The sequence below is a fragment of the Thermochaetoides thermophila genome (genome assembly GCF_000221225.1).
Source record: "Thermochaetoides thermophila DSM 1495 unplaced genomic scaffold scf7180000011815, whole genome shotgun sequence".
In the NCBI taxonomy this organism is placed as follows: domain Eukaryota; kingdom Fungi; phylum Ascomycota; class Sordariomycetes; order Sordariales; family Chaetomiaceae; genus Thermochaetoides; species Thermochaetoides thermophila.
The window spans coordinates 1,761,058-1,787,916 of record NW_006383031.1 but is presented as its reverse complement, the minus strand read 5'-3'; the positions used below and the strand labels follow the sequence as shown (position 1 = coordinate 1,787,916).

Genomic DNA, 26,859 nt, shown 5'->3' with positions numbered 1-26,859 from the left:
AGCGAGAAATGGATATCCCCAGTCATTGATTGGGCTCTCACGTGGACGACGAGCCTTCAGGCGCCCATTCCTGCTGTTGCCGATGGAAGCTCTCTAAGCAACGGGAAGAAACGGGTGTTGGAGTGGGGTGTCGCCAGCTGCAGAGGACGGGCCAGCGGGTGTAGGGCAGCGTGGGGAAAGCGGGCTGCAGTGGCGCAATGGTGTGGTTTTGACTCCAGACTTGCCTTGTGGGTCCTCCGGGCTTCGGGGGCCAAGACGTCCAAGAGGGGCCAAAGACAGAGCCAACCCGCCAAAAAGACTGCTGGCAATAGCGATTCCCTTCTTTGATTGGCTGAGAGAGGCCGATGGCGCGTGGAGAGTTTTGGTCGTGTCAGCAAAATCGGTGCCGGTGAAAACCCCCCGGATGCCCTCCGCCGACGACACTCCGTCCTGCCTGCCCTTGTTTGACTTCAACCCTCTCGCTCCCAGTCGTCGTGCTCTTCAATTGACCATTTTCCTCATTTCCAGCTCAAAGAACCATTTCGACTCCTGAAACACATTCTTTTCCCGTTGCGTCCCCAGTGTCCAATCCATCAGCCAGTCTCACGAGGGAATAAAAAGCTTGAGAACCGGCATTGCCGAAGCGAGTCATCACAACCTCAACTCTTCAACCGTTCCTTAAGGAACTTTCACCTCCAAACACTTTTAATCTCCCACACAATGTTCGGCACCAAGGCCCTCCGCGCTGCTCAGCATGCTGTGCGCACCCCTTCGATTAAGTTCATCGGCAAGCGGACAATTCCTGGTATGTACCGTTCCCGAAGAACAGCAGAGCTAACTAAAGACTGACCGCGATGACTCGACAGCTGTTGTTGACCACACTCCTCAACCGCATCCCGCTTCGCCGACTAAGACTCTTCCTGCCTCTTTCCTGAGCTCTCACGCTACCTTTAGTGTTTACCGCGACCATGCTCAACAGTTTGGTCCCCTCCGCAAGACAATCACCCCTAATGCTGGCATTGGCGGCTCTCCCGCCGTTGCCCTCGGCCCCGTCGAGCCCCCGCAGGGTGTCTACTTCGACCGCAATGACCTGCCTGAGCGGTTCCGTCGCCAGCCCCTAACTCCGGACGAGATTGAGGCCATTGAGACTGGCGGTGCGACTTTCTTTGCATGAACGCCCATCATGCACTGTTTAGTGTTTTTATCATTTTCTGAGTGTTCAGAGCTAATTGGATACCTCTCTTTCAGGAGGCCACCTGCTATACAGGGGCTCGTATCTTTAAGGCGCCAGCCGTTACTTTATGACACTGGCACGGAGAACTGGACGGAGGCGGGAGTTCTCGCGAGATTCATTAAGCCCCCAAGTTATTGGGCGCAAAGCTCAGAATGGCAGATATTGAACGGGGGCCCGAGCACTCCGTGTAAGACTTTTTAACAATTATCATGGACGCTTCTCTTGTGGTATACACACGGATTAGCTGTTTGGGCTATGGGGCAGAGACAGGTGGAGATTTGACTTCTGCATGCAGACAGGGTGATGGGGAGCATTTTCTGGCGTATACCCGGGATTTTGGCGCCGAAACGGATCGGCTGGGAAAACATGGGCTAGCATAGATAGCACATTTCAATTCATTTTGCATTAGAACTTCCAGGTCGTTGGTCGAGATCTCGTGACTTTTGGTGATTTCTTTTTTTGCAGAAGGGTCCCCTCTATAGTTGAAGGTCGGGTCATGTGTGGGGAACCCGACGCGGATCTTCGAGAGCCCCACCATGGCCAGGGCTGTCTTGGCGAAACTCTCAGTGAAATTTCCTTGAACCTTTCAACATCCGACAGTTCGAGCGCGCCACGACTGCGAAGTTGCTGGTCCCCGTTTTTACCAGCAGTAGAATCGATTTCTTCGACATCTAGAGCTCCAACACTCACTGGACTGTCTGCATAACGATCTGCTCGACACTGCATTCATCAGCAATAACCAGCAAGCGAAAACCTAACACAAGGACACGGCAACTTCAGCAGTCGCAAGCGGAACAATGAGGGGATTTGGATCCGACTCATCGCAAGCCAGCGGCGAAGAAGCAAAATGCCCCGTCAACCACAAGACCCGTGAGCTCTGGCTGCACCAAGCACGCGCAGCCCAATCCGCATCCACATCCGCTGCCCCCGCATTACCACAGAGTGTTCAAGTCGCGCCAGCTTCTCAACCCAGCCAACCCTCGTCCTACTCCAGCTCCTCTTGGTCGTCCTGGCTCCGAATCCCCTTCTTCTCCCAACAATCGCAATCTGCCAATTCAACGCAACAGGCCCAACCGCCCAAACTGTCAGCCCCCCTCCTCGACGAAACCCGCGTCATCTCCAGCATCCCCCGTACTCCTGACGCCACGCCCTCCGCCTGCCCTGTCAACCATGAAGTCGAGACCGGCGCCTCGCCCACAGGGCACTGGGTCTATCCCTCCGAAAAACAATTCTTCGAAGCTATGCGCCGGAAAGGGTACGACCCACACGCGGCGGACATGAAGACCGTCGTGCCGATTCATAACGCGGTGAACGAGAGGGCTTGGGCAGAGATTCTGCAGTGGGAGGCGCCGTATGTCGAGCCCGTGAGTAAAGGCGGTTGTGGCGGGCCGAGGTTACATAGTTTTTCCGGGCTGGGAACGCAGCATATGAGTCCGAGAGCGAGAATTAATACGTTATTGGGGTACCAGGCTCCGTTTGATAGGCACGATTGGGTTATTGATCGGTGTGGGAAGAAAATTGAGTATGTGATTGACTTCTACGCTGGAAGGAGTGATGGGGGGAATGCGGGGAAGCTGAATTTTTATTTGGATGTGAGGCCGAAGTTGAACAGTTGGGAGGGTTTTAAGATGAGGGCGTTAAGGGCTGTTGGGTTGTCGTGAGAAAGTGCGGGTTGTGTCCTTGATTTCGGGTGTGTATTTGTAAAATATGTACCATACCACTCCATTTTTGCAGGGCAGTGTTTTGGGATGGATAGCTGGCAGTATGAGATGACTGAGCTCAGGGGCTCTGGAAAAGCCCACGATTAGCTTACCCGACAGCATCGCCACAGTTACACTTATGTTCAGGTCCTGACTGTTTTGAACAGTAAGCTCAATTTCGAGACAAGGAAATATGGGTTATCGTCACTTGCAGAGCAGTTCGAAGGCTAGGATGAATGGTATCCCTTCAAATATCTTTCTTCAAACAGACTCTAAACAGACGACGGTGTTCTCCCTTCAAAACAAAAAATGGTCGACGATACTGGGAAGCATTTCTGGATTGTTGAACATCTCTCAACCTCCTTCTCTCTTGGTAATAAAACATCAAAGTTGTCAATTAACTGAGACATCTTTTGATGCTTATTGTCAGTCCTCATTCCACGGTCGTTGAGATCCCTAGGGAACTACTTACACCGCTTGTCACTATGGGGGGATGCAGCGGATCGGCCACGCTGAAGTCAAACCATTCAGGAGCTAACATTAACATAACAGAGGAAAGAGACCAGACAGGGCTAGACACCTTACCTCCACAAAGCTCTTGTTCAGTTTGATCAGGGCATCCCCCTGCTTGCACACTTCCATTTTCCACTGTGGAAGACTAAATCAACCGTTTTGTTCATATTAGACAGCTGTTCACCCTCATCCTCAAACCAACGCTTTGCCAAAAGATGTGCACATCACGTCCGAAAATCTTGGGTGAGCATGTCACTCTCATCATCGGTGCTGCCAGTCAGGTTGCTGCTGAAATGTAATTGTTTTGGATTATATCTCCGCCAGCAAGCACTCTCTGAACTCGGAATGGGAGAAGGAGAAAGAATGCAAACCTTTTTGATCACAGCTTGGAGGTATGGCAGTTTGCGGACCTCGGAGTCCTTGATGGTTGATAAGATCTCCCCGGTTGCAAGGGCCTGGTCGATCTCATTCTGGAGTTTTTTGTATGCAAATGGTGTATTGATCAGCATTAACAAAGTGTATCGGATAGCAGCTGCGGTTGTGATCTTGTGAGCCAGGATAGTCCGGAGGTTCTCTGTTGGGGCAGCCCCTTTCGCTTGAACGACCCCAAAATGTCTGGCATATGGTGTACATCTGGTTTGGATCTTTCGGCGACGACTTTCTAGGACATCTACATGTGTTAGTGGGTTGTGTAAGGGTTGGGAAAAAAAAAACTTACTGCATGAGGTGACCCCAGCCCAATTGGTCAATTTGGTACAAACCGAAAGGCTGGATGAATGATATTGACAAGCCATGGGTACTCTGCAACTACTTGCGCGAAGCACATCGCTTTTCCTGACAGACTAATATGTCCTTATCTTGTTCCAGATATCGAAACGGGTATTCAAACGCAAATGGCTGATGTCATCCTTGTCACATGTGACTAACTAAGGCTAATAACTGTTGACACAGGCAGTTACATTGTGAAATACTGGATTTACTTGATGGTATATACGGGGTCGGATATCATTCCCTTTTAAGATATTTCATTTCCAACAGTTTGATAAAATTGGCAATCCCAAGCGCAATTGTGGCTACGATGTTATAGACGATGTCTTTGCCTGTGTACCTGGAAAGAAATAGCTTCCTCATTTCGGTGGGTGTAGTATCGTCGCGGCAAGTGTTCAAGGCAGGCTTCGCGGGTTCAAACTGGAACATCTTCCACCCTGATGTGATGAGAGCTCAACTAAGCTCTTGTAACTCTGGTTCAACATACAATATGCTCGTGTGTAGCCTGAACTTGTATAAAAAGATGCTGAATCACATCCGGATCCTCTGCAATCACCTGACGAGGGCCAATTCGCACTGGGGAACCTGAGACTCGGTGGGCTAATGAAGCGCAGTTTCTATGAAGGCCGTATTAGAACGACGCCATACTTCTCAGTTAACTTCTCCAGGACTTAGCCCATGTTTGCCACTGAGAATCTCAAGTTGGTCAGCAATTGATGAATCTTGCGAGTAGCGGCTGTAGAATGTATTGGAGTTTTCACCATTGCCAGAAGACACTCAAAATGAGGATGAAAACGATCCCAGGAAGAAGATACTTTGCCAGCATCATCCTGGATATCTGTTTAGCTGAAGTCTGATGGGGCTTTGTGAGCTGAAGTTTGAGTGAAAGACTCTGTGAGTAGACTGTTGCTGTTATCTCTCAACTACCCACGTGATCATCATTGTGCCGAGGCTCTCAGTCCATGTCACAATCATACCTTCCCTGATCAGAATGACAGAAAGATATATGCACTCCAAGGCTACAAAACTAATAAAAAATGCTAACATAAGAATTATGAATATACTAGAGTTCACTCAGCCATGTTTTCCGTGCGATGGTGATGCTGCATGAACGTGGGGTTGCACAATATGCAATGGAATAAACCTGATTGGAGAACTTTCAAGAGTGGCTCTATAATAGATGTTGAGCCTCTCCTTTGTGCCCCTCGTATTTCAGCTCTCTCAAAGTCATGCCGACGCATGTCATGCAACATTTCTACACTTGACCAAATAGCCATCCGCACGAGTTGTAGGCAGGCTGAGTTTGTAACTCCCGCGCTCTGTGTGCAACCTATACCTCTATCTCATCAAGTATGTAAATACTAGTAAGATTGCATTATGGCGTATCTCATGTTGGACGTGGAACATTGGGGACTTAAGAGTCTTGAATGTAAAGAAACGTGAACATACAAAAAGTCGTCATGAAGTCATTACGTCGGCCAACCCTTGCCCAATAATGTTCCAACATTACCACATCCATGGACAGCATTCAAAACAACATAGGCAGGTGCTCTATACAGTGTATCATAATGGAGCGCAGTCGATATTTTCTCAATCACTCTTTGCCTCGAGTTGACTGTGGTGAAATAGTCTTGGATCTTTCTCTATGGGATGTACGACTAGGATTAGTTAGCATCTTTCCACTTTTGACTAAGAAATTCGAGAGGAACATACTTCTTCTCCCATCACCTACCCTTACGCGGACAGGTAACCTCGTTTCGAGAGCATTTGTTTCCAAATCCCAGTCAACCGCCGCCAAAGCAGCAAACAACTGCTCCTTCTGCTCGTCTGACACATAGCCCAGCGGCATCTCGTTCTCAAAATGACTCTGCAAGCCGTCCTTGAGTGCAGAGTCGAAGTGGTAGGCATGATTGACAGCATCGAACCAAGCAGCCAGGGGCGTCTTAACGCCTTCTTTCAAGGCAATCTTCATGTAAAACGTCCCACCGCGATGCCATATCGCCATAAAGTACGTGCTCGTTTCAAAGTCGTACCGATGATACCCTCTCGGGTTCCAGCTGACCAGTTCGCCGTATGTCCCAAAGTCGCAGAAGCCATGGTAGTCGCCGCTTTTGCTAGCCAAATTGCCGCGCGATTTGCATAGGATGCTTTCGCGCTTGGCAACCTGGTCAGGAGTCAACACCGTGCCATGATCAAGCCATTCCCGGAAGACGATGGTCGCCCGCTGGCGGTTGAGCGAACGCATTTTGACGCTGCGCACAGCGCGATAGTTCATCGTCAGATGCACCCCCGCTAGCAATATCATGAGGAACCACACCACCTGTTTATCCTCAACCAAGCGAACAACCAGCGACCCGGCCAGCATCCCTAATAAACTAACGACTGTCTCCTGCGACGCTTCTTTCGCATTCAACTCGGCCAAATTCCCCGTCAGCGCAAAATGCGCCGACAAACTAGCCTTGCTAGCATTCGCAGCGACACCACACAATGAACGCAGCACCCCAGCAGAGACGATAACACTCAGTTTCGGGAAGTACGGCAGCGCGGGGGTCAGCAGGTCCAGGAACTGCGCCGAGTCATTGAAGATGTCGGCAAGGAAGCGGTAGAATTTGCACTCGGGCTCGATGGCGCGGCCCATGCGGTGGGCAAAGAGGATGGTCGCGATGCGCGAGATGGTGTCACCCGTTATCTTGAGGATGAGGGCGCCAGTTGGGGAAGAAGATGAGTCGCCTACGCCAAGACCCTCGAGCACAGCGCGGTTGGCGAGCAGCGATGTGATGGAGGAAGCAAAGGCTTGTAGGGAGTCATAGAGCTGGTAGGAGAGGTAGTCCTCGGTCACGGTGTGGGGGAAGCCGGCTGGGAGGAAGGCATAGAGGATAGCTTTGCCTAAGGGGACTTTGGTTTTCTCCTGTTGAGGGCGTCAATCCATGTCGGTAAGCAGAAATCAGAAGGATCGGAGAGTAGCATTTAGACTTCTACGAACCGTCTGAAGCTGCTCGCGGGCGCCATGCTCAGTGTAAGTGCAGAGCACCTCACCCGCCGCGTCGATGTCGTAGAAACGGCGGCTCATGGCGCCGCGTAAATCGCATGCTCACCGCGACTAAACAAAACAAGAGCCGAATCAGGAGGATGAAACCCAGATATCAAGACGGAAAGGTCTGGACCCGGGAGCCCGCGATCTCTGCTTTTGGATTGCGGCACGGCATCTTGGCGCGTGCGTACGTTCCGTCGCGTCCCGCTGTGCCCCTTGGGGCCAAGTGCTGCCCACGAGCGGCTCTGACGTACTGTAACACAGACTAAGGCTTATCGCTGCTTATCATCTAATCGATAATTGTGATAAGAAGAGGGCCCACAACCCGACATGTGCCTGATGGCTTGGGAACCAGAGATGACATGCACACAGATCAGACTCTTTGCTGCCATTAAGACTTCTAGAAGCCGAGGGAAGTATAAGACGCGAAACTATTCGCAACATTAGTTGTTAGATAGGGTAACTTTGCCGCGTGTACACATTGGCCAACCAAGCAGCAAGTAACCGCTTGCGTCTAAATCATTCCTTCATCACTGGGATCACCTCTTGACAGGCGTGCCGTCCTCAGCAACTAGATACTCATCTGTCTTCTGCGGACCTTCGCCCACACCAGTCATAATTACACGGCTGACACCGCCCTTCAGCAGCCCGGCCACAGCCTCATCCAGTGTCACAGCCGGCTGCTTCAGGCTCTCAACAATCGACTGCTTCCATCCGTCAATTCCAGCACCCAGAACGCTGTACAGAGTGCCGACAACAATGTCCGTATCCTGCTCCAGGTAGTAGATGACGGCATTCGGGCCAGCATCGAAAGTATACGCGGCCACGGTCCTACCAGCAGCGTCGTTAATCTGCTCGACGGCGCGAATGGCAGCCCTTGAGACATCGTTCATATAAAAGATAGGCGGGTAGGTATCGGCGCAGGTAGCATGGAATGAGTTCGAATCGCGCATGGTGATCTCTGCAAAGGTAGCAAAGTCCCTCTCCTTGATAGCCTTCTCCATAGCCTCCATATGCTTCGGCACAACGGTAGCAATGCGCTCCTTAAACAACCCCGATGTCGCCACAGTCTGCTGCATGCCCGACGTCGAGCTGACGCCCTTCTTGGCTGCTGACACGACCAGAATCAGCGCCCGCATTTCGGGCCAGTGCGATGCCTCAGCCACCTGCACGGCCAACGAGTCGCTGCCGTCCGCCTTTTCACCCATCCGCCACGCGACATACCCGCCAAATAGGCTGCGGCATGCCGACCCGGAGCCCTGCCGGGCAATCAGGCTGAGCTCGGACGGCGAAGCAGGCAGCTCGTACAGGTTGGCGATAGCGCGCACAAGGGCCGCGAAGCCCGCCGCGGACGACGCCAAACCTGCAGCCGTGGGGAAGTTATTCTCGGACACGATGCGGAGCGGCATGGTCGAGAGCTTGGGGAGCGACGGATCAGCGGCCTCGAGGGCGGCGCGGCGGGCGCGCAGCTCGCGAAAGCAGGCTTGGGTACGGGCGCCTGAGACGTCGGAGGGTTCGCCATTGAGGATGAGTGTGTCGCCTTCCGGGTAGGTGGCCGAGCACGACGCGGTCGTCAGCGTGCGCAGATCAGACTGGGCGAGGGTCACCGACAGCGAGCTGTTTGTCGGGAGGTTAAGCTTGGCATCGCGCTTCCCCCAGTACCTGTGGTTCGGGGGATAGTTAGCTGGGGGCGATATGGTAGGTGGCACTGAATGTGTAGGTGCAGTACTTGACGACGGCAATGTTGACAGGCGCCGTGGTGCTGGCGCGATACACCGTATTGTCGGCCATGGTTGGGGTTGGAATTTGACTGAAGTTGTCCTGGAACAGAGGGAGATTGGAGGACAAGCAGGCCGCAGGAGGGGATCTGGACTCGAGCTGACGTTTGCGGATGAGAGGTTTAACTGAGACGCTCGAGACGTTTTCAGGGACTGAAGCATTTCACCGCTTGTGTCAACCATGGCGTCCAGCTTCGTTGTCCCTGCAGACCAGTCCCCTGAAGAGGGAAAGGAGACTGGCGCCAAGACCCCGCCATGGCCATCCAAAGGGGTTTAGTGCGGGGCAGTTGCAGGGACCAGGACTCATCCCACCGCCTGCAGCTCTGACCCCGCTCATCATCAGTTGTATGGGGCTGCATGAACGCCCAACTTTGAGCCCAGGAACTATGGCACACCTTGGGACTTGGGTTTACAGAAGAGAGTAGTTTTGGATTCTTGAGGGAAAGAGCGGCTAACGAGTTTGTCAAATTACAATTAATCACACAACTTCTTGACATATGTATCCTGCTGATGGTTTCCCATCCACCCGCCGCCTTTTCCTGAAAGATCAACATCAATGAGACCAAACTCTGATCCAGGCCGCCATTGCTTCCCCAGCCATTGAGGATGACCACGAGATCTTAAGTTCAACAAGTGCTTTCTAACGGTGTTCTGATCTTGCCGGGACGATGACTTTACTTTATGACCCGCTTGAAAGTGTCATTGTTCACTGTTCCCCAAATGCAATATTGTGCGCACTGGAACACTGGGTTACCAGAAACAGGCATTTGGCTGGACTTCTAGCTTCATCAATGGAGAAAGAGAGGACTGTTCTCAACAATATTGTCACCGACCAAGCCAGAGTTACGTTATCCATCCTGCCATGCATTCCTGATTGCCCTGGACTTCGGTGTTTCTGTTCAATGTGTATGACAGGGCACCTTACTAGGGTGAGTCTGTCCCCTTTTCATATCCTAGATCTGGACCTTGTTAATTCCTTGTACCTGGCTTTCCTCACTAGCCCCCATTTTCGTCCCCTGAAGCGTCCACTCAAATGATTGGCTCAAATGACTGATACCAACCATTACTTCTACTTCAGCCATATTTTTTTTCCGTTCAGCAGTTGATGGATGCTGTCCAGTTCCCCTCTCTTAGTGGGTATCATCATCTTAATATCCATCAAGCCTATCGGGACAAATTCGTTCTTGTCTTTGCTAGTTGGCTCCAGCTCCATTGGAAAACCGCGGCTATTCCCTTTCTTTTGCCAATTAAAAGGTAGAATTCACCATTTAGAAACATCTGCTGACCCTTTATCAAGAATCCAGGAAGTACCTTAGCTTGGCCTTAGTAGGAACTGTCGTATGCATAACTTTAACTATGACGGCTGCCTCGACCTTAATCGCATAATCTTCCTGCCGGGTGCCGAGCAGCTTAATTGCCGGGAAGTTCAGACAGACATATCATGTCAACACTATCATTTACACTTACCCAGCTCCAGGTCGGTGCCGGAAGAGGGGAGCGCTGCTCTGATTTGACTTGAACACCCGCCATCGCAGCTGATGTGGCAGGATGTTCTCCCACAAGCACCAAATGCATCAATATCAATATAATCACTCCATACGTCGATTGGAGCTTGTATCGCGCGAAGCCGGTCTGTTTGCATGGTCAGGCCGCGCTGTTGGTACTTGGAAATGAGGATATCCCATGACATGTTCTGCCAGTGTTCCCTTCTTGGCAACACATGGGCGGCCCAACTCATGTGGTCTTCGAATTCACATCGGTAACGAGAGGGATGCAGGACTGATAAGTCATTTGGTTTTCCTGTTGAGTTCTCCCAGCAGAGCCTCAGGACATAATCGTTAAGGAAGAACAAGGTCTGTGGGAGTGCATCTCCTGCACGCTGGTTTAGGACGGCATCTTTGAGATCTCGACACATCTCGCCGAAGCTGTTTGTATACAGCTGCACCTCTCCGCCTTCTGCGAAGGGAAATATGTAGTGAAGATTGTTTGGCAGAATGTTCTGGATGTAGTTTGGCGGCTCAAGAGAGTCCACTGTGCTTGCCTGACTTTCCTGAAGCAGTAGTGACCAATGCTTCACTGTAGATGCTGTTCATCAATGAATCTCTTTATCCTTATTGGCATCACTGTCTTGAATAATACAGAGTGCATCGATTCATAAAAACCGTAGTCTTAGTTTACTGGTGACAAACACTGCATCCTAGACTGTGCGGCTGAAACGTTGAAGAGATACACCTTTGATGAACTCAATCAGTGTTGCCTGAGTGAGAATAAATGGCTGAAAACTCCCCTAGTAACTCAGGCAGGCAGACTGGCCTTTTTCGGAGGAAGACGAAAGATAAATCTTCACGATATCTCAACATCCACTAGGTGACTTGGAAGCTGAGATATCTTGGATTTTTGCATTTTGTGTGCTCTTCGAGACATCAATTTAACTGAGAAGCTGCCGACTCGAAAGACGCATGGGATATGGGGAATTGAGGAGAAGAAGGGGCGAAGAACTGAACTCCTTTGCTCTCTGTCAAATTGTACAATGAGAAGAAGCTAAAGATTCTTCAATTGCTAGACGTACCTGCAGATACCACGAGAATATAATAGTTGAAGTGTTCCTACGACTTGAAGTTGAAACCCGAATCACCATTCCAAAGGTGTAACGTAAAGTTGATGTCCCATATGGGTTTCCGTCGGATAATCTCATCGAGTGCATGATCAGGGACCCTGCTGAGCACGGCAGACTTCAAGTTTGATATTCTAATCCTGGATATGCCCGTTTGCATATGCTCGAGCATAGAGCCGACCCTTCCAAAAGCTATGGTCTGCTACGTATTCGATAGGTTTGTCTAGGCTCCAGCACAGAATATAGTCATTGCTATGATCCAACCTCTCATTAAGAGAGACTCCTAAGTGGTAGAAGCTAGGGGGTTGGTAGGCTTGTCTAATGCCTTCGATGGAGAAGAGTTTCCGGCAGCGGATACAAAACGATGACTCTCATGGGTTTTTGCCTAATGATGATAACATTACTCCAGTGCTAAATCCTTACTTCAATGAAGCATTTGGCCAAAATGAGATTGGCTTGGTCCCTCTAGATGAAAGTGAGATTTGTGCTGATGCTGCCTGCTGTTAGGTACCATTGTCAGATTAGCATGTATTCTAGCTTGTCCTCTCAGCATGCCTTAGGCAGAAATGCAGGATAAGCTGCAAAGCTACAACACCATGGTTGAGATATTGTTATTATTGTGGGAGTAAGAATGTGTCACTTTGGGGCAAGCAAATATTACATGTGAGACAACTCCTGGCCAGTCACTGTAGCTTTCAATCATGTCCTTCTCATGCTCCCGATACTATCGAAAGTGATTAACCAGTTAGCTATGATTTAGGTATGCGAATGGCATTTTTGAAGCTTCCAAATGATACATGGCAGAGTTAAAGAGATTGGTAATATTGACCTGAAAGACTGGGACTCATAATTACCTCAGCTTAACACAGACCAGCTCATCACTCACATCGCTAATACCTTCCTGAAGCAATCCCAAATATGCCTTCAGGAGTTCACTCTTCAGCGTATGTACTACGTCCTATGACACAGAATTAAGCCTTCGAGCTTGAGGACAACCGCTAACCCTTGCGCATGCCCTCCCTCCTTGCTACACTTAAGCGCTCCTCTGCAAGCACCCGCCACGGGTAATTTATCCCTGTCAAACTCCCAATGAGCAACTCAACTCCTCCCATAGAACAGCGATCAGCCCCCACAATTCGCATCTTTCTCCCCAGTCCCTCCCCGCGGACTCCGGCATCCCCAGTAAGAGCCCTGCCTCAGCCCTGAGCCTTGGTCCGGGATATCAATTCCGAGATCTACACCTGCTCCCCCTGAAGCCCCTTGCATGTTCATGTCAGTGACCAATCTTATCGTGGGCTCCTCACAAACGTGAAACGTGGCTTCTGTTTGTAGCCGAAATATGCACTCCCAGACAATGACTTTCCCATGGACAGACTTGACAGGCACTGAAGAGAGGAATGAGATGCCTTTCTGCCCCATATGCGCATAGACAGGCAGGAGGCCACGTGTTTCCCATGCTTGGTATGCATCCGTGGGGGAGATATGCCCGCCAATGCAGCTGTCAGTCATGGTAGGTAGTAGGGGATGTAGTGCGAGACTCACAATAACCATGACTCAGGAACACATAAGACAGTCTAGATGGCGAAGAGCAGAAGTAGCCGAACAAAATGCGAGACATCGGACATAACCTGAGATAAACCCGATCTTTGTCCTCTAAGATTGAGACTGAGACTCGCTGTCATAGCTGTCTGTCTGTTTCACATGCACACAAGCACGCACTTATGCGCAACATCTTCATGGGGCAAGACTGTGTGTCTTCAGGCTGAGTATCGCAGCACCGGGGACGACTGGACAGATGACGGATGAGATTGTGAGATGGAAGGGGGATACCTACCTGTCCTCCATGACAGGATTGAGAACTTGACATGGAATTATGCCTTTCTGAGTTGACAAAAGTTTTCCTCCCTCAGCGCTTATCGAGAGAGATCAACCCATCTCTGATAGATGATCCATCCCCTTGGTGTTCCATTTCGGGGGAGCCTCTCCTCCCCAAGTCCTAGCTCTGCACTCTGCCCAAGCAATAAAATGACAACATCCCCCTCCCCTTTGCTGCCTGCTTGCCCTGTAGTGTTCTGATACACAATCCTGAACACCCGTGAGGCACAGCCTAAAGGCACACTCCTGCTGTCCATTGTGCCAGCCCCGTAGCGCATGACGCTCGTGCATTTCTGTCACAGAGTTCCCTCCACGACACACACCCCTACAGAAGGGAGAACTCCTCACCTGACACAGGTAGGCACACACTCAGTAGGCGCAGCAAGACACCAGTAGATTGTTTGAAGCCGTCCCTCTATTCATTGCACAACTGAGCGCTCATAACGGCCCTATATCTATCTCCTTTACATCACAACTATGAAAGTGTAATAGTTGAATGCTCTCACTCCAGACCAGCCCGTCTTCCATTCACTTCAACATAGGTGTACACCATCCATCGATCTATGTACAAATATGGCAAGACCTTCAGGTCCGCCAGGCCCATGTATTACACATATCGGGCCAAGTTGTAGTAGCAGTTAACACTATGGTATAAGTTTTGAAGATGATGACATCAATGACAGGCTGTTGAATCAATAACCCAGCCATAAGAGAGCATCCAATCTGGACCAATCCAATCCATAGACGGGAATCAATACATGTAAGGCCATAATAAGCATTCGTGCCATTGTAATCCAAATGCTTTTTTGCATCATCACAAAAAGGAACGACCATTACTGATGGGGTATCTTAACGAAAGCCAATGACAAAAGAAACAGCAAAAATATTCAACAAAGGAAAGAGAGAAATGCACAAAATATTGGTGAAGCCGTCCGTTTTGCCCATCACAAGACGTTCATCCCTCTATGATTATTGTTTCGTTTATGTAAAAAAATATGAGCTGGCCGCAGTCAAAGGATTGCGTCGTGATCAGAAAGGCACGGTGTCGGTGCAATCGTCAGGAAGTATCCAGAAATGCCAGGAACTGAAAGAGAAAGGCCACGGGAAAAGGGAAGGGGAGGGGGGGGAGTGGCAGCTCATTTGCGCAGCCCCACCTTCCCAGCCAAGCTCTTCAACAGCGCTGAAACGCTGTTCTTTCGCTCATGCTGGCTGTTCCCAGCCATAACTGCATCGCGCTGCATTGGCCCGACAATCTCAACATCCCCGAGCTCGGGGAACTTGCCATCGTCACTAAGCATGCGCGGGACTGAAGGAGACAGGCGTTCTTCCGAGGTACGGCGCAGCTGTGAAAGCGCCACCGGATCATTCTTCCCGAGACGCTCGACTAGCTGGTCTTCATTGCGCTGCCACTCCTGGTCGATCTCGGCCCACTTAGCCTCCGTCAATGCGTAGATGTTGGAAGTGCTCCCATAGTGCTCGCTGATACGCACAAGATGCTTGGCGTAGTTCGTTCGGGCCTGGTTCCAATCCGCGCGGAAGGCTTGCAGCGTGGCGAGGTCAGCTGTCTCGGGCATGTAAGGTTTTGGCTCGATGGTAAAGTTTGCATGACCCAGACGATCCGACCATGCGTCCTGAAGATCGAAAAGATATGGCACTGGTGACGGCGCATCGCTGAAAGTGCTGGAGACAGTTCCCCTCCAGAGCGAGGTCAAAGAGGGCTTGTTGCTGAGTGGTGGGCTTGGGAAGGTCTTCGTTCCTGACAAGTCGGGTACAGGCGAGGGTAGAGTAGGTGATTGCAGTGGAGACATTTGGAGGGATGGAGGCCTGGTCTGCGACGAAGCGGGCACTGGCGCTTCGGTCATCAACGGCGGCAGCAGAGGAGTTGTTGCAATTGTCCGGTCGCGCTCCAGTTTCTTGCCGACGGTCGCCGGAGACACTTCCAAGGGGGAAGGAAGGACGACGCTCTCGCAGCTCTCATAGAACGACAGCGCTGGGGTTTCGGGAATGTCGGAGTCTTGAGCAGGATAGTCCGAGGCCGTACGTGCTGGCCCTGACAACGAAGAGGACCTGGATATTGCGCGAACCAGGCTCGGTCGCCGACTTGCGAGAGAAGGATCGGAGGAGGCCGAGTACGCAAAACTGGCCGCCTTGGAGCTGGTGCTTGCTGACCGCCATCGCGAAAGACTTGGAAGTCGTGAGCTGAAGCGTGCGCTCCAGTTGCCGAACCGCGTGTCAGAACCCTGACGTCTCTTCTTGGACCGCAGATCCTGACCAAAGTCACCGTCGCTTAGGAACCCGAGATCATAATCGACATCGGAAGCCATATAAGAGGCAGGAATGGTCGGACTCTGCACCAGATCACCATGGTGCGAGCATGGGGCATCACCTAAATTACTGTCAGCAGGGCCGTTGACCCTCGAAGCAGGAAGTCCACCTACATAAACAGTCATAGAGACCAAAGTCACCATAGTCGCACTCAAGGCCGGCTGCAATAAAGTCCTCTTCCCTCTCGTACGGCTCTTCCTGGACATCAGGTAGCGGCGGCTTCGTCTTGCTCGAATAGATAGGCAGGGTTGGAGATGCTGGGCTCTCGGTCCATGGCGATGTCAGGTCGAGGGACGAAGTTGAGCTCGACGACGGTGCATAGCCGGTGCGCGAGAAGACCGAAGTACTCGGCGAGGGTAGGACGCTGGCAACGTCGGATGAGGATGCGCTATGGACTGAGTAGCTCGGCGGCAACTCGACGTCGCTCTCGACCAGCCCGCGCTGCTTCTTTACTTCCACGAGCTGTGGAAGCAGCAATGGCCTTAACCCCGACATGGAAGGCTGGCGAGCATGTGGACGCGGCGAACGGGTACTGCTATGTGTGCTTGAGTTTGTAGCGATGATGTGCTGAGAGTGTTGGGAGTTGGTGTTTGCTTTCGGAGTGTATAGTGTCGCAAGTCGAGAGGAGGGCGAAATGGGTGAGCGGTCGGGAAGTTTGTGTTGTTTAGGATGAAAGCAGCAAAAGCATGCAGCAACGCAGCAATTGAAAGTCGCGGCGAAGCTTCCACTTCTTGCGTTGCGCGACTGCTGGATCCCTGATTCCACTTGCTGACCGTGGTGGGTACGTGGGTACTTCTTGCTGACAAGGGTGGGGAACTGCTGGGGTCCCGGCAGGCGTTAGCTGGTCGGTGCAGGTGGTGGTGGGCTTTTTTTGCTGCGGGGCGCCTGCCAGCCCAGACGGGTGCAGATGATGGCAAATGGCAGCAAGCGACGCGAACACCAGCGGCAGTTGATGAGTCAGGCAAAAGAGCAGGTGAAAAACACTGCTGTTTGCCCCGAATTGGCCCCGCAACGTCTGGTCAGCACTTCGGTAACCGCCGACGACAGCCGCGCAGCGAAAACGTATCATCTAAAAACTGAACTTGGGATGTAGTTGACGTCAAGATGCACCCCGCGCTCTCGACTGAGCAGTTTTGTGCTTTGTGTTCTGTGCAGACAGCTTCTGTCTCTCTAGAGTCGAATTGAATGGGGACTCGGGCAGATTGGATGTGCTGGACGAAGAAGACCTGCCCAACTGCGAAGCTTCCAGATTGAGCCCAGGCCGTGGTCGACCTAGATAACAGGTACTTCCGTGTCGTCAATGCGCAGACAACTGCGATGCGTAGATTGATGCTCTTTGGAGCGGGATTGATGCCAGCAAGAGAGGGGAAGCTGGTGTATCAGAGGGGCACGACGCGGCGCTGCAGCACGCTCTCGAGGACCGGCGTACCAGGACTCTTCATCAATATTGCTGTCACTGGCACCACGTGTAATCGGGCACTGTACGAGGTGATGCGATCGATGGCGTGGGGTTCCAAGGTTGGCGGCAGGAAGATGGCTGGTCCGCGATTGGGTCACTGCCCAGAGTGTGGCACTCACACTCTCGTCTTCAAAGGCGCTAGAGACAGACCTGCTCGCTTGCTGCTTGGAAGCTCTCAGGCGCCGGAGCCGGAGCTCTCAAAGCCCAATCGATTGTTCCCGAGTAGCTGCCGACCAAACGGTTTTCTCTCAGCGGCCAGCACTGCAACCTCACTTTTCTCCGGCACCTCTGTTAGTGTCAAAGCACATAACACAACACCAGCACACAGCACGCAGCACCCAACTGCTGGCGATTCGCCGGTGCGTGACGGGAAGGGTGCGCCGCGAATCCGGTTGGGCAACTCGTAACGCGGCGGCTTCGCTTCTGCGGCCGGCAGTGGGCCCAATTGTCTGGCAGCCCGATCAGTGAACAGCGATCAGCGTGTCGCGGACGCGGTCAGTAGTTGTCCACAACCACGTGAAGGAAAAGGCGGCGGTTGGCGTTGGCGGTGTTCGTGGCGGGCAGCGGGTGTTCTGCGGGGGAGCACGTTGCGGGTTGACTTCAACTTGGCGGTGGGAAGCCAAGAGGGTGAGCTCGCAGGCTGCCAGCACCAAAGAAGCGAAACTCGTGGGTGTGGTTAAAGTGCTCTTGAATAAATCATGACTTTCACAGCCCTCTCGACCTCTGAATCTCTCGGTGCCATTATTGGCAACAGTTTACTAAGGGTCGCCCATCGTCTGCTCTCATCATCCGAGCATGTGCGGTGGGGCGAGGCATTCCAGAAGATTGGTTGACACTCGTCTCAACCTTTCAGCATCTGAGCATCTGTGGTTCGAGACGGAACTTGCCAGACCCATGCTGCCCGATGAGCCGGGCTATGGCCTGTGCGCTGGCCCTGGAAAGACCCTAAGTTGGCTCGTGCGCCTTCCATCGCAAATGACCACAGCTGCCGTCAGCTGTTGGTGGCTTGACCAATCGAGAACTTGGCCCCGCCGTATCTCCGCCGCACCGTTTTGCCGGGCAGCCAGTGCCGACTGGGAAGGTTGTACAAAGCAAACGGCGCCGAAGTTTGATGAGCCTCATGTGAGGCAGGCCAGAATATCGCAAGAAATCCTGAGCATCGGCTGAGCACGATCGTGAGGATGGTGGAATGATAAATGAAAAACTCCGTTTCATTACGTTTTCTAGCGAAAGGACTCAACACTTTTGCCAAACACCGAGGCTCGACTTTAACAAACTGCTATCTCTGGCTCTTCACTCTTCCATCACTATCCAGTTCACTGTCGCTGCCGCCCTCCATCCTCGCTTGTCCGCGGGTTCAATTGCGCACTTTGTGGAACCGCGTCGACAGTCGCGGCGGCGAGTGTTTTATGAAAAAAAATTGCAGTGGAACTTGCGTGGATGACGCACAGGATATCAAGAATATTCAACGACACAGCCAGCGTCAGCCATCGCAGGGCTGTCACTGGAGCTTCAGCAATGGTGGGGCAGTCCGCTGGTTGCCAGGCGAAAAGGCTGGAACAGTGGAGACGGCCAGCTGTCAGCCCGCCACTTCCGGGTCCATGACATCGGGCCTGCTAGCTGCAAAAAAAGGCTCGGAATAATATGGCGGTTGGGCAGGCTCCAGCGCGCTTGGCCGGGAATGGGATGGATCGACGGCAACTGCGAACAGATGGCATTCTGCTGGGCAAGACCGCCTTTCCGATGGACTTTGGTCTGGCCGCCAGTGCTTCACTATCTGCTGCGAGCTGCTGACCAGCCAAAATTTTGGACTTCACCGCTCTCTTGGACAACAACCTCTTCGATTGATCACAATCGCTGTGCCGCCAACTCCCCTCTCTCCTCCCACAAGGTTGACGACAATCCTTCCGTCCATCCAAGCTGCTTCCCCAGCTTCCTGATTGACTCGCAGTGTGGCGTCACGCAGGCACAAGTGTGCGCTGCTCGTCTTATCCGCGTCCAACTTCCCAGCAGTCGAATTCATTTCATCCAAAGTTGTGGACATGCATCTAAAACTTGCACCTCCCATCCTCCAAACCGTGAACTCGGTCAAGACCCCTCCACCAACACGGCGGCCTCACGGATGAGGAGTCATGACTGCGGTTGTTTTACCTCAGCAGCGCTCCTTCATTCCGTCCAGCGACCTCGGAGTCGAACCTGAATCTATGGAAGCGTGGCACGATGCCGGAAAGATGGACGCACGGCTCATCAGATACGCCTGCGCCGCAGAAGCGTACCTGAACGAAGACAACCGAGGATCCTGCCCTCGGCCGTGTGCCGCCAACGGCTCAACGCTCCACCAAAGCAGTCAGCGTGTCATGGACTCACACTCCGTATATGTCCGTACCAACTCCAACGTCCTCGTTCCCATCGGAGCCAAGAGATACAGACACACAGACTTTTCCGGCTGCCCCTCGGTGCACCTGCTGAGCCATCTTCCTCGGTCTATCGAGCCATGACAGCCCGACCGATGCCGTGCCGGTCGGTGACGCCACGCTTCTCTCTGCCCCGCGTTAATTGACGTAGCCATGTTCTGGGGTTACGCAGCATCAACTTGCTGTCAAAGAGATGCTCCGTCGCCGATATTGACTGCTTTCACCGCCTCATCAGTCACCAGGAACTGAGTTTGCAGCAGTTGACAGCACGTATGCCCAACCATCCGATGCCTCAGCCCTAGGCTCGCCTATGTAAGACCAGGGGAATCAGCACGCGGCCCGGCAAATCGTCTTTTTGCAAAGATGCAATGTATTCGCTGGCATACGGATTATCCCGCTCTGCTTCTCTTTCTCCTGTCTAGTCCTACAAGTTCTAGCAGGTACTATCGACGCCTGCAGTCCCTGTTCTCGTGGCCCATTGGCTTGCCAGAAGATATTCCTGCCCCGCCCCCGCGCTGTTGTTGCCCCCTGTCCACTTTGTGGTTCTGTTCATCATCATACCCTTTATCTGAGCCTCCTCTTGTGGCTTGAATACCTCTCAGAGCTCGGTTACGTGTCAGTTGGCTTACGGTTCCCACCACGCCTCTCAGGGCGAAAATCGTTTCCTGTCCCTTGCATTAGTGCTGCGAGATGGAGGGCTGCTCTTCGAGGGGATTCGCTGATGTCGTTGCGGGCCCCACGGAACGGGCCCTCTGCGGCGCTCGGCATCTGGAGCAGAGGACGTTTTCCTTGCGTGCAGCCGAAGCCCGGAGCCCCTTCTGGCCAAAGAGATGTCTTCTCTGCCTGTACCTGACGCGAGGCTTTTTTTGGACAGTCCTGTCATGAAGAAGGCTTCCATTCCGAGCGGGGCCGTGGAATTCTTTGTCATTGTTCTCTCGGAGCTAGACGCTTTGGAGGCATCGTTGCATTGCGGTCCAGCTACTCGGTAATGAGAAAAAAATTTTGATGCGTAGACCTAATGCCAGCTCCCCTTATTGTTTGATCTCTGAAAGAAACCAGGAACCCGAAGTTGTTCCGCGCTGAATCTAGAGTACGTCGCCTGCTATCCCGTGGTTGTCCTTTCTGTGGTTGTCTCCATCTCCATTGCTATTCTGGGAGACGTGGACGAAACCCGACTTTTGCTTGCTCGCTCTTTCTTGCTCTCACAATCGCCCGTCATCCCTGCTTCGTCCGGTCCCATGGTTGTTGCAAATTGGAGTTCAGCTGCTCTTAACGGGACGGCCTGAATCAGGACCGGGTAAAGCCTTGGCTGCGGCCTGGTGTCAACCGCAATTGTGCCAGCTACCAGCCGTTGCCGTGCCTTGTTGCAATTTTCCGGTTGTAACCATGCCGCGATTCCGGCAGTGTTGTCCATCACAGTTCACTCAGCTAAGCCTAAGCCCAACGGGACGGATTACTACGCCCCAGCCGATCTTATCACCTTGTGACGGATAGGATTCGTGCAATTTCTCCATCTCATCTCAGTCTCGGCCTGTCAATAACAGAGCCGTTGTTCTCCGAGAGGCTCACCCATTTACTGCATCTCACCCGTCTCGTCATCTCATCTGGAGCCGACCAACCATCCCTGGCCTTGCCTTACCTGAAACTTGCTTGGCCTGCAGTGCATCGCCCTTTCAAGTCCAACGGGGATTTAAGTTGTACTGTATGAGTTTTGTGGATGGATCAGCCACGAGCCGTGTAATGTCGTGCTCTAGTAAGCGGATGAGCCCTCAGCAGACGGAGTGATTGTTAACACGGGACGGCAGAGCGTTGACAGACCGGACCTGCTTTCTTGGGATGCTGGGATAGATTGCTCACGCTTGGATGATGGATGATGACGGCTTGGCTATCTCAGGAATCGGGGATGCTTACATCTTCTAGGGCTGAATCGGACTATCAAGGCGTAGTATCAGTCCAATCTGTATGTTGATCATGTGGACTTGCTAGACTTCGTGTTGTGACGTAAGATGGGGAGGATGAAGAAAGACGAGAGAGTGGCAAGATGTAAACAAAAGGAGTGTCAGTTTTCTTCAACATTCTGTGCTGAAGAAAGTGCACTGTTGATGACATATTCTCTGTATTCTCATCCATAGGCTTTGTGCTCTGTTAAAGACTCTCACATTAAGTCTGTCATAGGGAAGGCGGTTTGTTATGGGCACAATATATCCAAGACATCATCCACGTGGAGTATTTGCGTACACTGTGAAATATGGAAACCACAAAGTTAAAGAAATAGCAATTTCCCTTTTAGGCCATATGAGTCCTAGACTAGAAAATCTTAGACCTCAAGACAAACCCATGAATGTTTTGATTGTATCTCCTGTAAAATGGAAAGAAAAAAACAAGAAAACAAACTCTAAAACCTTCGAATCATCATCCCCTCGGCCCCGTCGCCGTCAAAAAGCGAAAATCAACTCCTTCCTCCGGCCCATTCACCTCCCTCGCATACAACCCAGCATACCCCCTAATGGTCTCCCTCTCCTTCCAAGCCGACTTTTCTTCTCCGCTCGCAATCCTCCTCCTCTTCGCCTCAATCCTCGCCCTTATCGTCTCCTCATCCAACTCCACACTCAACAGCCTCTGCTCGACATCACACACAATCATATCCCCATCTTGTACGATCCCGAGCACCGAGTCAGGGTCTGCCCCTTCGGGCGAGACATGCAAGACAATGGTACCTCCCGCGGTACCGCTCATCCTCCCGTCCGATATACGCAGCATGTCTTTGACTCCTTGAGAGGCCAGTTTCCTAGGTATGGGGATAAGTCCAGCCTCGGGCATACCCGGGTTCCCGACGGGACCGATACCCCGTAGTACCAGGACACTGTCGGGGGTGACGGGGAGGTTCGGGTCGTCGATGCGAGAAGCGAGGTCTGCTGAGCTGGAGAAAACTACTGCGGGCCCACGGTGACGCAAAAGGTGTTTGTAGAGCGAAGCGCTCGCTTTCAAGACGGCACTGCCAGAGGGGGAGAGGTTGCCTTGGGTGAAGACAACCAGAGAGGAGGATGGGTAGAGTGGTTGCGTGAAGGGACGTATGATTCCCGACAAAGGGGAACTTGACTGGAGACGGGGGACAGGATGGAGGGCGAGTTCTTCACCGAGGGTACGGCTGGTCACAGTCATGACGTTGAGGTGAAGCAGGGGCTTGAGTTCGTGCAGCAGGGCAGGCATACCACCCGCAGCGTGGAAATCTGTCATGTAGTTCTCCCCGCTAGGCTTTAGATCTAAGAGAAGGGGAGTCTTCCGACCGATTTCGTCGATAGTTGCAGGGGTGATTGTCCCAGCCAGGGTAGGATGCCGGTTCAGGATGGCCATGAGATGGACGATGGCATTGGTTGAGCCGCCTAGGGCTTGAAGGACTGTGATGGCGTTGAGGAAGGACTCTTTGGTGAGGAGCGTTTGTGGAGGCAAGGGGTTCTTTGCCAGCTGGACGGCGTAGGCACCGGTTTGTTCGGCGATCCGCAATCGAGCCGAAGAAACAGCTGGGGCGGTGGCAGAGTTCAAGGGCATCATACCCAGAGCGACGAGAAGGCAGGCCATGGTTGATGCCGTGCCCATTACGCCGCAGGTTCCCGAGGTTGGGGCAAGTTCTTCGTTGAGGGCAGCGATGTCCTCTATGTCAAGAGTGCCAGCCCGGAACTTGGCCCAGTTGCTTCGACAGTCTGTACATGCGCCTACACGGACGCCTTGAAAGTTTCCCGGCATCATGGGACCAGTGACGAGATGGATAATCGGCTTGTTGGCTGAGATACCGCCCATTAGCTGGGCGGGGGTCGTCTTATCACATCCTGGACAAGTCAGAAAACGCCTTTGAGAAGTAAGTGACGGCGTATGCGAGTGTCTCACCTCCAATCAAGACAACAGAGTCCACGGGCTGAGCCCGAATCATCTCCTCTGTGTCCATACTCATCAAATTTCTCAAAAACATACTCGTCGGCGATGAGAACGACTCATGAAGACTGATCGTCGGGAAGTCAATCGCCAGCCCCCCGTTCAGCTGTACTCCCCTTTTCACAGCGTCAATGAGCTGCGGGACGTTGGCATGGCAGGGGTTGAAGCTCGAGTAGGTGTTGATGATGCCAACAATGGGACGGGAGAGGGCGTCTTCGCTGTAGCCCATTGCTTTAATGAAGAGCTTGCGCATGAAGAGCGAGAAGTGAGCATCACCGTACGATGGTAGTTTTTGGTATAGGCCTAGGCCATTGGAAGGGAGAGGTTTGGAAAGGTCATAATCTGGGTTTTGTTCATACTGAGGTTGAGATCGAGAGGGCTGATTGAGGCCCATGATCGATGCTTTGGTTGTGATGGTCAAAGGTGAGTGTGTGTCTTGAAACTATGGGCGATAGCAGCAAACTGTGTCTCAATGAGTTGAAGATGCCTTCCCACATATTCCCCTGGATGCTGTTGTGATCTGTCACAGCGGTTATAGTTTGCGGGGTGATAGTGCTGGGAGCTAGGGTGTGATTTTGGCTTGCGATTGCGTCAGGACCGCGATAGCGAATGGAAAATGTTGAAGAGACAGTGGGGCGTTACATACGTCTGCAAGCTCTTTTCACAAAGTTTAGCTATTAGAATTAGATCAAAAGTCTGCGATGTTGAGAGAATCACTGGTTGTAGGAGTTCAACAGTGATCACAGGAAGCATGGGCTCATGGGAGGGTGCTGCTTTGCATGAGAACGTTGGAAGAGAGCCACCTAGTAGGGTCATGTGAGCTGTCAAACCGCTGGACCCCTTTGTTCATCTTTCCTTTTACAACTTTCTGGTTTGCTTCCTTTCCCATTTTCTTCCAGCAATGTTCTGTTTGTTTCCAGCCTCTTCCTTTCCTTCATAACTCTGTTTTGCCCTTAACTTCTTCTTCTGTCTTTCCTTGTTTCTCCTGTATCTCATCAATGCCAATATTGATAGGTTTTTGTGGCCTTCACTACAGCAATAAATACTCTCATCAATGAACTGAGCTTCGGTAGAGCTTCTGCAACGTCGCTGATGATCGTGAGACATGTGCGATTTTAATGGGACCTGACTCTCTCCGTTAAGTTTCCTGATCGGCCATGCCTGTAACAGGGCTCACTTGATGTACAAACAGTGAAGTAACTGTTGAAGTACTGGGACTCCAGTGGAACCAGTATTGTAAGGTTCTCATCCACTCACTCTTCACTCCCACCTTACGCCAAGCTTGACCATCAAATCCTGCAGTGACATGTCCAAAATGGCAGATAATGTTCGCTCATCCGGTACACCGTCTGGCCCATAGGGCTTTTGTAGCAGTTCCTTGACATTCTCGTACTTTTTGCCCAAAGTCTCAGACTCAGAAGGGGAGAGCGCCTCTTCAAGAGCAGCCAGTTCACTCTCTTCCCGGAAGTGTGGTTCAAGGTCAACCCATATCGCCTTGAGCGCCGACTCGAAGCTAGGATCTTGCGGGTCGTAGTTTTGCATGTGTCGGAGCTTGGCCGTGATCTAAAAGCTCGATGTTAGTAACCACTTTCTGTTGCCCTCCGGTAAAGCACAGTCGTTAAGAAGCTAGAAAAGGAAGGCAAACGCTATCGTAGTCGTCCGACAGCCGTCGGAATGATGGCCCACCGTGAGACTCGCCATATTCCAAGGCTGGAACAACAATGAGCTCGTCAACAATTAGGTAGCGGTCGAGAGCCCAGATGAACTGGTCTGGCTTTGCTCTCTCGGCGGCGAGGCGTCGGTACGCTCTTCTTACCACAGCGTGGTCGTTCTTGACAGCTTCGGAGAGCCTCGGCATGTTGTCGCTTGCCGGATTATGTCTTTTTTGAGATTATCAGACAACTATCGATCAAAATCACGCATATGACTCTCAATCGTTGGAAGCGGACGACGCAAATGCTGAGCTTCGGAACAAAGGTCTGACAACCGTGGTCGTTTGCACAGGCTGGCTCTGTGACGTCACATTGGTCCAAGCTTCTAGGCGGTGTGGACAAAGCTTCAAGGCTAAGAAGTTAAGAGAACAAATAAACACACCAAAACATCACTGCTTGGGCGGCCCCCTTACGCGTTCGAGCTCGATCCCACAGGGGCAGCGACCCCAACACCAGCTCGTCAGAGTTGGTGTCGGAGCTAGAGATCCACATCCCCCGGGTCGTGCAACTGATCCATACCCGACACACGTTACGCAACCCGCCCGATGTTTCCCCTTGCTCACGCCGGTTTGTCCCAGTACGGGCTTTTTCTTCGGCGGCACATGTGTATAAAGTAGTTAGGTAGCTATTGCCCGCCGTCGCCGTGGGCACGACCCAGCGGTGGGACCGGTCGAAGAATAGAATCCAATTCATCCTACTTGCAAATTTTGGGACCACTGGTTTCGCCCAAAAACGGTCCGCCATGGATCAATTGACTTAAGGCGGCATAATTTCACTTAAATTAAGTCTTGTCATTGCATGCAGTTTTGAAACCCAGCAATACCTCAAACCTCAAATCTTGGCACCGTCCCGAGACGCAAAGCCAGCAATCTGCTCCAGTGGCAGAATCTCAAGGGGCGCAGCTAAATTCTGCTCCTTCTTTTCAACTTCAAGCAGCCACTTGAGCTTGGGTCCCACCGCATGAGCATTCAGGGCATCCTTGTCAGCGTACCTGCCTCACTTGTCAGCAAACAATTGGAACGTAGGCAGTTTGGGGAAGGGGTAGACCGACGTCTCCCACACGACAATCTTGGGCTGCTCCTTAGTTCCAGTCTTGAACCACTGGTACTTTAGTGTTCCGGGCTCATTGTCCTTGACGTGAGCAGCGCACTCGCGGGCCAGCTCCTCGAGCTTTCCTATTTGTTAGTCTTGGGTTCATGGACCGGGAGGATAGGGTTAACACATACCCGGGCAACACGGTCAGGCTTTGGGGTGAAGATAGCAAGGATGTTGACAGTCATTTTGGTGATTTGGGTATCAATTGGGTAACGACAAGAAAGCTGGCGGTTGCTCCGTGAGATGCGCCTGAAGATATGATGAACCGGAGGATTAAGGCGCTTACAAATGGCCGGAGGAGCCGGCTCGGTTCCGGTCCACACCCATGCCGAGGTTCGGAGGGGGCTGGGTGTTCAAATCAGAGCTGGCTCTGAGTGACCTTCCTGGATTAACGCTAACCCTTGGACAAAAAGTCCAGCGAACCCTAACCCT

The 26,859-nt window shown here is 52.1% G+C and overlaps 7 protein-coding genes across 7 annotated transcripts; 1 reads left to right on the top strand and 6 right to left on the bottom strand.

The window, feature by feature from the left end:
- Positions 1 to 699: 699 nt before the first annotated feature.
- On the top strand, positions 700 to 3,725 carry CTHT_0020930 (uncharacterized protein; the record flags this gene model as incomplete). Its single annotated transcript, XM_006692504.1, has 6 exons — positions 700 to 784; positions 846 to 1,133; positions 1,994 to 2,577; positions 3,061 to 3,079; positions 3,468 to 3,513; positions 3,599 to 3,725. The coding sequence occupies 6 exons, from the start codon at positions 700 to 702 to the stop codon at positions 3,723 to 3,725; spliced, it is 1,149 nt and encodes a 382-aa protein (XP_006692567.1).
- Positions 3,726 to 5,837: 2,112 nt separating this feature from the next.
- CTHT_0020920 (diphosphomevalonate decarboxylase-like protein) lies at positions 5,838 to 7,264 on the bottom strand (the record flags this gene model as incomplete). Its single annotated transcript, XM_006692503.1, has 3 exons — positions 5,838 to 5,852; positions 5,927 to 7,102; positions 7,178 to 7,264. 3 exons carry the CDS (start codon positions 7,262 to 7,264, stop codon positions 5,838 to 5,840), a joined length of 1,278 nt encoding a protein of 425 aa, XP_006692566.1.
- Positions 7,265 to 7,764: 500 nt separating this feature from the next.
- On the bottom strand, positions 7,765 to 9,016 carry CTHT_0020910 (diphosphomevalonate decarboxylase-like protein; the record flags this gene model as incomplete). Its single annotated transcript, XM_006692502.1, has 2 exons — positions 7,765 to 8,887; positions 8,955 to 9,016. The coding sequence occupies 2 exons, from the start codon at positions 9,014 to 9,016 to the stop codon at positions 7,765 to 7,767; spliced, it is 1,185 nt and encodes a 394-aa protein (XP_006692565.1).
- Positions 9,017 to 14,628: 5,612 nt separating this feature from the next.
- Positions 14,629 to 16,312, bottom strand: CTHT_0020900 (uncharacterized protein; the record flags this gene model as incomplete). Its single annotated transcript, XM_006692501.1, has 2 exons — positions 14,629 to 15,878; positions 15,931 to 16,312. The coding sequence occupies 2 exons, from the start codon at positions 16,310 to 16,312 to the stop codon at positions 14,629 to 14,631; spliced, it is 1,632 nt and encodes a 543-aa protein (XP_006692564.1).
- Positions 16,313 to 22,102: 5,790 nt separating this feature from the next.
- Positions 22,103 to 24,014, bottom strand: CTHT_0020890 (uncharacterized protein; the record flags this gene model as incomplete). Its single annotated transcript, XM_006692500.1, has 2 exons — positions 22,103 to 23,517; positions 23,576 to 24,014. The coding sequence occupies 2 exons, from the start codon at positions 24,012 to 24,014 to the stop codon at positions 22,103 to 22,105; spliced, it is 1,854 nt and encodes a 617-aa protein (XP_006692563.1).
- An 866-nt stretch (positions 24,015 to 24,880) lies between these two features.
- Positions 24,881 to 25,478, bottom strand: CTHT_0020880 (uncharacterized protein; the record flags this gene model as incomplete). The annotated part of the gene is made up of 2 exons (XM_006692499.1): positions 24,881 to 25,183; positions 25,266 to 25,478. The coding sequence occupies 2 exons, from the start codon at positions 25,476 to 25,478 to the stop codon at positions 24,881 to 24,883; spliced, it is 516 nt and encodes a 171-aa protein (XP_006692562.1).
- Positions 25,479 to 26,163: 685 nt separating this feature from the next.
- CTHT_0020870 (uncharacterized protein) lies at positions 26,164 to 26,612 on the bottom strand (the record flags this gene model as incomplete). The annotated part of the gene is made up of 3 exons (XM_006692498.1): positions 26,164 to 26,323; positions 26,393 to 26,502; positions 26,559 to 26,612. 3 exons carry the CDS (start codon positions 26,610 to 26,612, stop codon positions 26,164 to 26,166), a joined length of 324 nt encoding a protein of 107 aa, XP_006692561.1.
- Positions 26,613 to 26,859: the final 247 nt, after the last annotated feature.